The following is a 10,934-nucleotide window of genomic DNA, read 5'->3' as shown; positions in this document are numbered from 1 at the left end:
TCACATTTAGTGAATAATTAGAACTTGAATAGACCACAGGGAAATTTCATTTCTGATGCAAAATACATCTCCAACTACAAAATGTGAATTATCCTGCTTATTACCTATAGGATTGAGGTTCTCAAACTTGAGCATGCATTAGCATCACCTGGAGACAGCATTAAACACAGATTGCTGGGCCCTGTCCCCAGAACTTCTGAATTGGTAGGTCTGGGGTGAGTCCTGAGAATTTGAATCCCTAATGTCTTCAAGTGATGCCCATGATGCTGGTCCAGGGACTTCACGTTAAGGACCACTGCTCTAGGATATTTGAGAAACATGAAAATGATAAAAGTTCCAGATCATTCCTCTTTTTCTTCTCATCTCCGGATCTTTGAAATGCCCAGGTTGTGGTCTCTTCCCAAAACAAACAGCAGGAAGTGGAGAGCATCCATCAGGAAGGATCCCAGGACCACTCAGCTGGCCTCAGATGCTGAAAACTAGCTTCACCAAGCAGTACAAGATGCAGCCTTTCACGGAGTTCTTCTCTACCCTCTTCACAGGGCTCCCCACCAGAGGAGAATGGCTGCAGAAAATCACTCTGCAGTGACAGAGTTCATTCTTGGAGGTTTAACAAATCGGCCAGAGCTCCAGCTCCCCCTCTTCCTCCTCTTCCTTGGGATCTACTTGGTCACCGTGATAGGGAACATGGGCATGATAACACTGATTTGTCTGAATGCTCAGCTTCACACCCCCATGTACTTCTTCCTCAGCAGTCTGTCGCTCGTGGATCTCTGCTACTCCTCTGTCATTACTCCGAAAATGCTGGTGAACTTTGTGTCAGAGAAGAACACCATCTCCTATGCAGGGTGCATGTCCCAGCTCTACTTCTTCATTGTGTTTGTCATTGCTGAGTGTTACATGCTGACAGCGATGGCTTATGATCGCTATGTCGCCATCTGCAGACCTTTGCTTTACAACAACATCATGTCTCATCGAGTCTGCTCCCTGCTGGTGGCTGTGGTCTACGCCATGGGGCTCATTGGCTCAACCACAGAGACTGTCCTCATGTTGAAACTGCCCTATTGTGAGCTCCTAATCAGTCATTACTTCTGTGACATCCTTCCCCTCATGAAGCTCTCCTGCTCCAGCACCTATGACATTGAGATGACAGTCTTCTTATTGGCTGGATTCAACATTGTGGTCACCAGCTTAACAGTCCTTATTTCCTATGCCTTCATCCTGTCCAGCATCCTCCGCATCAGCACCACACAGGGAAAGTCCAAAGCCTTCAACACCTGCAGCTCCCACCTTGCAGCAGTGGGGATGTTCTATGGAACTACCGCCTTCATGTACTTGAAACCCTCCACGGCCAGTTCCCTGGCCCAGGAGAACGTGGCCTCCGTGTTCTACACCACAGTGATCCCCATGCTCAACCCCCTGATCTACAGCTTGAGGAACAAGGAGGTCAAGGCTGCCATGCAGAAGACTCTGAGGGGAAAAATGTTGTGATGCAAACGTTATTATCCTTTCTCAATTTTAAAAATAAGTTGTCATAAATACCAGAGGAGAAACTCTCTGAATGCTTGCCCTTCGGAGATGGGAAACAATCCCCTCTCTACCTGGCTGGGTGACTGCCTCCTTCCTCCTTCCCTCTCCTTCCCTCCTACTCTCTACTCCCATTTCTGTCTGAAACCCGCTGATTTTGAGTTCATGTGTTTTCTCATTTGGGATCCATTCTCTATCCTGAGCCCTTTGGTGACTGTACTACCTTATTTGTAATTTAACATAAATTTAAACTTTCACGGACTCACTATGGAGAACAAAGTAATGGTTACCAGTAGGCAGAGGGAAGTAGGGAGGGACAAGATAGGGGTAGGGAATTAAGAGGTACAAATTCCTATGTATAAAATAAATAAAAATGAGATATAGTGTACAGCACAAGGAAATATGACTTACTTTACAACAACTTTAAATGGAGTAAATTGTAAAAATATTGCATCACTGTTGTACACTTAAAACTAATATAATATTATAAGTTAACTATAATTCAATTAAGAAAAATTTAAACTTTCAGCATTGAGTTTGAAAGTTATTCATTGTTTTACTACTCTCTATAGAGAACGCGTTACTCAACCCAGTTCCTACTTCTTTGCACTCGGGGGTACACAGGGCAGAGAGGGTCACGTCACCCAGAGGTGACACCAAGGGCCTTTCTCATCTAGACCTTTTCCTCTCCTCTCTTTCAGTCCTCTCTTCTTATTCCTGCCCAAGAACAGCTACCTGATCCCTTGATGTGATTTCCTTAGTAACAGTGATAATAACACCAGCCACTAACATGGTTTTGGATTCTTGCTCTGAGCCAGGCCGCTCTTCTAACTGCTTTTTGTGCATTATTTCAGTTACACCTCACAACAGAGCGGTACTGTGGAAACTCGGTTTAGTAAACAAACAACTGGACCCTGGGATTGAGCATCACCTGGAAAGTTGATAGAAATGCAAATTTGAGGTTCCTGCTCCACGTCTACGGAGTTACCGGGTGGGGCCCAGCAATCTGTGTTTTAATGGGTCCCCTGGCGATTCTGATGTTTACTGAAGCCTGAGACCCACCTCACTTCCACCTTTCAAATCTCACACAAAAGCATTTCATTAGTGGAAACATTCACATCCATGGCTCCAGCTGCAAGGGAACCTGGGTTATGTCATTTGTAGCTTTTTAACCTGAGTGGAAGGAGACTGGAATGGGCGCTGAGACAGCCACTCCCAAGTGTCTCCTCTACCTATTTTTTCCTGAGCCCTTTCCAGCAAGAGATAAGGTCTACCACCACGGGTCCCCTCTACTTAGAAGAAAAGGCAGGGAAATCTCTTTCTTATCTAAAGGTGAGGAAACCATAAAGCCAAATAAACTGGTGTATTTATTCTGTCAAAAACTAGGGCTCTTATTCAGCAAAGGACACCAGGGATAGAGTTAATAGAAACAACACAGGATTGGAAGAAGATTTCTAACTAGCATATTTTAGAAACTTCAGCAGCAACAGAGAAAATGGGCTTGGTATACGGAACAGTTGACAGAAGAGAAAACCTGAAGTGCCACTGAGCACAGGAAGAGATGCTCAAACCAATGACTACTCAGAGAAGTGCAAGATAAAGAAAGGTGTTTCTGTACACCCACCACCAGGTAACTAAATAGGTAAATTGAAGTGGAGACGTGGCCTCAGTTAGAAGCAAAGGATTAGCTATAGGAAATCTAGCTAAGAGCTGCAGTGCTGTGTGAGAAAAGAAAGATCATGAGACATAAAACTCAATATTACTTATGTATATTTGACTTACATGGACACAAACCGAAAAGAAAGCACATTTAGAGAGGAAAAAAAACCATTATTAATAAAACACATATTGAACAGGTTAGAACGGTTACCCAGAGAGATAAAATGCATGGAAGGAGGGAGTGTGAAGAAGGGAAACAAATAAAAATTCCTTTTCCTGTTCCACTCCCAGTTGCATGCCATCAACTCACTCAAGGCCCTGGATCAGAGCTCCCATTGAACCGCTGGGTAGGGAGACAGGCCAGCTTACTTTTAATATTGCAGGGCCGGGAGATTCTCTAAATATTTAGAAGTTAAAAATTATGCTTACAAAACATTAAATATTTTCTTCTTCTTACCCTGATGAGTGTATCTTTACAACTAGCTGCAAGGCCACGTTCAAATTTAGAAATCTCAAAATTCTAAGAGTCTTATGCCAGAACATATAACAAACTGGCGGTTACCAGTGGAGAGAGGGAAGAGGGGAGGAGGATAGAGGCATAGGGGATTAAGAGGTACAAACTATTATGTTTAAAATAGGCTAAAAGGATATATTGAATGACACAGGGAATATGGCCAATATTTTGTAATAACTGTGAATGGAGTATAACCTTTAAAAATTATGATCACTGTTTTGTACACCCCTAACATATAATGTTATACATCAACTATACTTCAATAAAAATATAAAATAAAATAAAATAAAATAAAATAAATACAATACAGGAAGGCTCTCTCTGGTCCCCAGCCCCCTGCCCACAGCCACAGCCTGGCCTGTCCACTCCCCACTCTGCCATCTGTCCCAGTCCATCCATACCCCTGAACACAACCACTCCCTGGCCATCCTTTGGTCTGGGAACAAACAGCCAGCTGTGTGGTCTCACTCTGGGGTGTTGGACTTTGGGAAGAGCCTTAGAAGCAGGTGCAGTGTATCTGGGCATGGAATTCTGTATCCCAACACTGAAGTCAAGTCCAGAAGGAGGTGTAAAGCCCTTGCCTGTGCACATCCCCTTGGATCCATTCACCCCCTGGGGAGGGATACAGCCAGAGAAGGGCCAAGGACAAGTACCTGTCACCAAGTCAGAGAAGGTTACTATGACTACTGTGCAGAGAGGTGACCTTGCCTGTGTGTTGGCCCATAGCGGCTGCTTCTCCCCACCGCTGGCCAGTCCCGCAGTTGAGGTGAGATGTGTGTATCCCTCATATTACAGTTTACAAAGCATCTTTTTTATAGTGAATTCTGATTTATATGCAGAAGACCATTCTTTGAGGGAAAGTCACATTAAAGTTGAGACAAATTTTATTTCAGCTTTGTCAGGATATTTTTTCCCTTTTTATCAGTGTTTTTCATAAAAAAGGAAATCTATGTGAGTGCGTATTTCATGCTTCTCATTCATTTTTTTGCATTTGTTGTTCCTGAAACACTCCTTATTACAAATAGAAGAAATGGAGCTAAGTGACCTGTCCAAAGTGTGGAATAAATGAAGGCCACCAAGTGAGGACAAGCAACGTCTATTTATCCAGAGCTTGCTTGATCCAGCCACCATCACTCACCTTTGGCAGAGACTCGCAAGCAGGCAGGGAATGGGAAAGCTTTGTAGTGAAGAAAGGGGAAGGCGTCATGTGTGCTCTGATTGGAGGTTATTGGCACGGGGAAGCTGGAGGGGGGCTAACGACAAGCAGGGCATCCTTTGTGATAGGTTTGGTTTGGGAGCATATTTAGCTTTTCCTGATTGGACCCAAGTTGGAAGCAGAGGTTTAAAAAAAAAAAAATTGGGAAGCTGGCAGGCAGTGACCAAGTCCTGCCCATTCTGGGCTGATTCTTGCAGAGACTGTAGTTTGGCTTCCCAAGCTGGTTGCTACAGGTTGTGGGTAAAAATTCTATTTTTACACATCGTCTGGCCATTACGTGTTTGTATATGCAGTTTCTCAAAAGTCACACAGTGAGAAGCTGGTACTATCATCCTTGATCTTTTGATTGCAGGTTTCAAAATTCATGCCTTTTCCACTTCTGTACCCCTCCACGCATTCCAGAGTTTTCAGAGGAGTTCATGTAGTTTAAACCACTTGGAAAAAGTCCAGGGTGGGGTGCGGGAAGGGTAGCCTTGAGCATCGTTAAACACCACAGCAGTTTTGGAATAGGAACCACAGTCCTTCATCAGGAAGAGGAATAAAATGCAGGTGTAACAACCCCAGGCAGAGTCTCGGGGCTCCATTCTCATTCCAAACCACAAAATGAGGGACTTCCACACAGTTAAACAATTTTCATACCAATTGCATAGGGTCTCTAGCCCTATAGGCTGGCTTTCCCCATCACTATACTAAAAATTTCTCATTTGGGAGTGTTTTGCACAAAAGAATGGTGCTCAGTTGGCCCAGGGACGGCTCAGGGTAAGCAGCCTGGCACCAGTCCCAGCTGAAGTTCTATTCTCCTCCAGCAAAGACCAGCTCAAAGCCAACCAGGCCAAGCCTCCCTCTAATTAGGAGGGGCCTGGCCAGTTATTTAGAGAAGCATCTCCTGCCCCTAGCAGTAGATGACTGCTCAGAGCCAGCTGCCCAAAGCCTTTGTGTCCTCAAGGGATCCTGGAACCCCTTCTGCTGCCTGCCACCCCACCCCCATGCTCAGCAGATCCTGTTGAACATGCAGCTGCAGAGCACATGCCCTTGGAAGCCCTGGTGCCTGACAGAGGCTCACGTTCACAGCTGGGAGCTTCCCCCTGCCGCAGGAGCTCCTGGCCAGGAGTCCCCTCCAGTGTGGCTGCACTATGTGGTCCCCACCACCCTACTCCTCTCCCTGCATGGGATTTGGAGTAAGGCAACTCCAAATGTGAATCATATGCTGACCAGCTTTCATTTGGGACAGGGCCTGGAAGTCATGAAACAAGCTGATGAAGGATGTGCTTTCTCGGTCTGGACTTTGAGAAGTAGACAAGTGCAAGTATGACAAGGATAATGAGGGTGAAGGATGAAACCATCCCTGGTTATAACAGAAGCTAGCCAGATGGAGCACCCGAGGGACAGGAGGGGAGGAGGGCACCCAGGCTGGGGAGCTCGCGTTCATATCCCGAGATGGGTCTAAGGCTCCTGGGCTGTCTTCCTGGTAAAGTGGAAACGGCCCTTCCCTCTCCCTTCCACATAATACTCATGTATTTATACTTGTTTTTCCCTTCCAGGCTCTTTTATTTGGTGTATTAAAGGGAAAAAATGTACACACGGTCCAGATTCCAGAGATTATTATTCTTCCAGGGAGTGACATCCTTGGGGAAAGGGGAGGGGAAGTCTGTAGGCCATTTACCTCGCAAGAGCCCCATTTTAAAGACGATAAACCAAACATTAATGCTCTAATGTCAGCAAAGCAACTATAAACATGTTTGCAACATAGATATCTAGTATCTATATAGCAGCTCAAATTTTACCAGGTAAGGGAAGGGTGTAGCTCAGTGGTAGAGCGCATAACTAGCATGCATGAGGTTCTGAGTTCAAGCCCCAGTACCTCCATTAAATAAATAGATGAATAAACCAAATTACCTCCCCCCCAAAAAAATTTTTTACTGGGAAGTGTTTTAAAATAATTTAATACATCCCCAAAATTATTTCCAAAACCACTAAAGCTAATGACTTCATTGTTGTTTAAATGTTTAACATGTGGCATAGTTAGCATGTATATTTTAAATACTCACTGTTATAGTGGAGGCCTATGTTTCACGTGCACGCACAGACACACACACATACACACACACACACACACCCCTTTGGTTGTCTGTTGAGGTGCTTTATGTAATCAGTACAAGGAGTAGCCCCTTTTATAAAACTTATTTTATGTTTTTATGTTTTTAAATGAGCATAGTTTATAATATGTGGTGTGTCTTTACTTTCATGACAGATAATTAGCCATGCCTTTATCTTATATTCAGTCTTCACTCAGAAACCATGTCCTATTTTTTGACATCGTTGCTATGGAAACACACAATCAGGTTTATGATGTGCTAAGACTCATTGCCCTGAGTCCTGAGTGATAAGCAGGTGACCGGCAGAGGGATTTCCAGGCAGAGAAAACAACATTAAAAAAAAAACATGGAAATACAGAAAAACCCAACTATGTTTAGGGAAAGGTTGGCAATATTAAGGCTAAATCACTGAGACTAAGTCATCTGAAGAGTGAAATAGGAGAGCTTCAGGGAAGAGTGGTGTGACTGGTAATTTTATGTGTTGGTTGGCTGAGTCATGTTAGGTGGAAGTATGGATTTGTTATTGTGTTTATATGAAGACTAAGTATGGTTTAAGGAGATATATACGGAGGCCTAGCTGACAAAGGGTAGACCATGACAGTTAATTTTATGTGTCAGCTTGGCTAGGCTGTGGTGTCCAGTTGTTTGTTCAAACACTAATTCCAGTTCTGTGAAAAATGTCTTTGGTAACTTGATAGGGATTGCATTGAATCTGTATATTGCCTTGGGTAGTATAGCCATTTTAACAATATTGATTCTTCTCATCCAAAAACATAGTATATCTGTCCATCTGTGTCATCTTCAATTTCTATCAGCAGCATCTCAGTTCTCAGAGTACAGGTTCTTTGCCCCCTTAGGTAGGTTTGCTCCTAGGTATTTTATTCTTTTTTTAAATTATTCTTTACTTTTTCATTTTTGGGGGGTGGGGAGGGGATTAAGTTTTTTTTTTTAAGGGAGGTACTGGGGAATGAACCTAGGACCTCATGCACGTGCTCCACCGCTGAACTATATACACTCCCCCCCCGGCATTTTATTCTTTTGATGTTATGGTAAATGGGATTGTTTCTTTAACTTCTTTTTCTGGTATTTCATTGTGAGTGCATAGAAATGCAACTGATCCCTGCATATTACTTTTATATCCTGCAACTTTACCAGATTCACTGATGAGCTCTAAGGAAAGACAGTCTCTTCAGTAAGTGGTGCTGGGAAAACTGAGCGGCTACACATAAAAGAATGAAACTAGAACATTTTCTAACACAATGTACAAAAATAAACTCAAGATGGATTAAAGACCTAAATGTAGGACCAGGTACTATAAAACTCCTAGAGGAAAACATAGGCAAAACACTCTTTGACATAAATCGCAGCAATATTTTTTTGAACCAACTCCTAGAGTAATGGAAATAAAAGCAAAAAGAAACAAATGGGACCTAGTACGACAATAAAGTGATTTTTTTCCTCTACAGATATTATATATATTTTAAGTATCTAGATGTTCCATTTAAACAATATCTTCTATTTCTTTTGGCATGTTTATTTTTTCTTTAAATTATTGAGCATATTGAGTGTATTTATAATAACTAATTGTAAAGCTCTTACCTGCCAATTCCACCATCGCTGTCATTTCCTGAATGTTTCTGTTTACTTATATTCCTGCTGGTTACAGGCTACATTTTTCTGCTTCTTCCATACCTAGTAATTTTTGATTGGATGTGGACATTATTTTAAAATTTTTAAAAATGTTGAATGCTGGATTTTATTGTATTCCTTTAAAGTGTGCTGCACAAAGCTATATCATAATTAAATTGCTGAATACCAGTCATAAAGAGAACGTTTTAAAAACAACCAAAGGGGGAAAAGCACATTACATAGAGAGGAACAAAATAAGAATGACTATAGACTTCTCATCAGAAATGATGCAAGCAAAAGATAATGGAACAGCATCTTTTAAGGGAAGAAAAATATTGTCAGCCTAGAATTCTGTCTTCAATGGAAATATCTTTCAAAATTGAAGATGAAATAAAGGCTTCTACATACAAACAAAAGCTTGGAAAATCTGCTGCCAGATGACTGTACTACAGGAAATGTTAAGGGAAGCTCTCCAGGCAGAAGGAAAAAAGATACCAGATGGAAAATTAAGGAGCCCCTAAAATTGTAAAAAGTAAACTTAAAGATACCATGTAAGTGTAAACTTACATGGGAGCACCTAAAATAGTAAAATGTGTGGGTAAATATAAAAGATGTTTTTCTCAACTTTTAAGGAAAGATGGTAGAAAAAAAGTATGGGCTATAATTTTAAGTAGAGTGGTGAGAAAAAGCTTCATTCTGAAGGTAATTTTTGTACCACGGCCAGAGTTATGCTCAGCAATGTCAGCTATTCTAATGTGCGCTTGGGTAAACACAGCCCAGTGAAACATCCCTCAAAGGCAATGCATTTTTATCATGTGCTTCAGCAACCCTTCCTTAACCCAAAGCGCTGGCTCTAAGGGAGAAAATGTTAGGTATGGTGAGAGGTTAGAGGCGCTAAAGACCTTTCTGAGCATTTTAAGAAATCATAAATCATATAATGAAGGTACCTATGCACACCTGATTCTGTTCTCCAAACACCCAGCCCTGGCTCCTTTAAATTCCATGCATTGTATAACTGACTTCAGGAAGGGTTTCTGATGGAGTGATTCCTTCCAGGACTAATAAAGCTGGTATGTGATCACTTGTACTCCACATTCCTTATTAAGGACACTTTTATTTTAATGAGGATAGACTTTTTAGCCAAAGCAATAAATCTCACTTTGGGGAAATTCAAGCCTCAGCGACTGGGTGGGTTAGACATATTTTTAGTCAGAGTTAAGTGCAGGCGTCCCCTTGGAGAAATTATGAAATCATAACACAAAAGCCAAAACCCATCTTATTCAAGACCTGTTTATGTTTATATGTACACACTTGTCAACGATTGCTTATCTTTCTTTGTAGCCAGTATTCAATGAAGACTCAGAAGTAATAGAGCTTCATTTATAGATTTTTCCACTTAGAATTTCGCTGCATCCTTCAATATCGTTAATAAATCCCATTCCTTGTCCTCAATCCCACTGCACAAAATTTACATTAGAGAAAAATAGTGCTTGCTTCAGCAGCCCATATACTACAAATAGAGAAAAGCAATTCATTATCACAAACTTCAAATAAGCCCCAGAAGGCAGTCTCCTTGGGACTCAAGAGCAAATAAGACCTCGGGGATTCATTAAAAGTTGACTTTTCTCTAAGAACCTTTGAGGTTTCTTGTCTGGATGATGCAACTTCAGGGAAAGTTCCTCTAAGTTGATGTCACTTCGGAGACGGTTGCCATGGAAGCATCATTTCCAATGCATTTCAAAGCTGTTAGAGCAACCCCCTTTTTTGTGTTTTTCCAAATTTTATTTTTACTTTTTATTGAGGTAAAATTCACATATCATGAAATTTGAGGTAAAATTCACGTATCATAAAATTATCACCATGTTAAGGTGTACATCCTGTGGGTTTTACTACATTCACAATGCTATGCAACCATCAGCACTAAATCCAGAACATTACATTGTCTCAAAAACAAACCGCATATCCATAAGCAGTCACTCCCTGTTTTTCTCTTACCCTCAGCCCCTGGCAACTGCTAATGGGCTTTCTGTCTCTACTGATTTGCCACTTCTGGTCATTTCATATAAATGGAATCATACAACATGCAGCCTTTTGCGTCTGGGTTCTTTCACTCAACATAAAGTTTTCAAGGTTTGTTCATGTTATAGTATGTATCAGTACATCTTTTCTAAGAGATGAGTAATATTCCATTGTATGGATGTGCTATACATTTTATTTATCCATACATCAGTTGATGGCCATTTAGGTTGTTTCCACGTGGGGGCTATTATAAATAACGCTGCCTGCAGGTCGG

General features: G+C 41.7%; 1 protein-coding gene across 1 annotated transcript; it reads left to right on the top strand.

Moving 5' to 3' along the window:
• Positions 1–537: 537 nt before the first annotated feature.
• LOC102510026 (olfactory receptor 8A1) lies at positions 538–1,491 on the top strand. Its single transcript, XM_032472356.1, has one exon. The coding sequence runs from the start codon at positions 562–564 to the stop codon at positions 1,489–1,491; it is 930 nt and encodes a 309-aa protein (XP_032328247.1). The 5' UTR covers positions 538–561.
• The last annotated feature ends 9,443 nt before the right edge of the window (positions 1,492–10,934 follow it).

This window comes from Camelus ferus, chromosome 33 (genome assembly GCF_009834535.1).
Source record: "Camelus ferus isolate YT-003-E chromosome 33, BCGSAC_Cfer_1.0, whole genome shotgun sequence".
NCBI classification, from domain to species: domain Eukaryota; kingdom Metazoa; phylum Chordata; class Mammalia; order Artiodactyla; family Camelidae; genus Camelus; species Camelus ferus.
This window is presented reverse-complemented; position numbering and strand designations above follow the sequence as displayed.

What these genes read in the sequence shown, in the direction of transcription:
- LOC102510026 (XM_032472356.1), top strand. Translation starts at nt 562, where the DNA reads ATGGCTGCAGAAAATCACTCTGCAGTGACAGAGTTCATTCTTGGAGGT.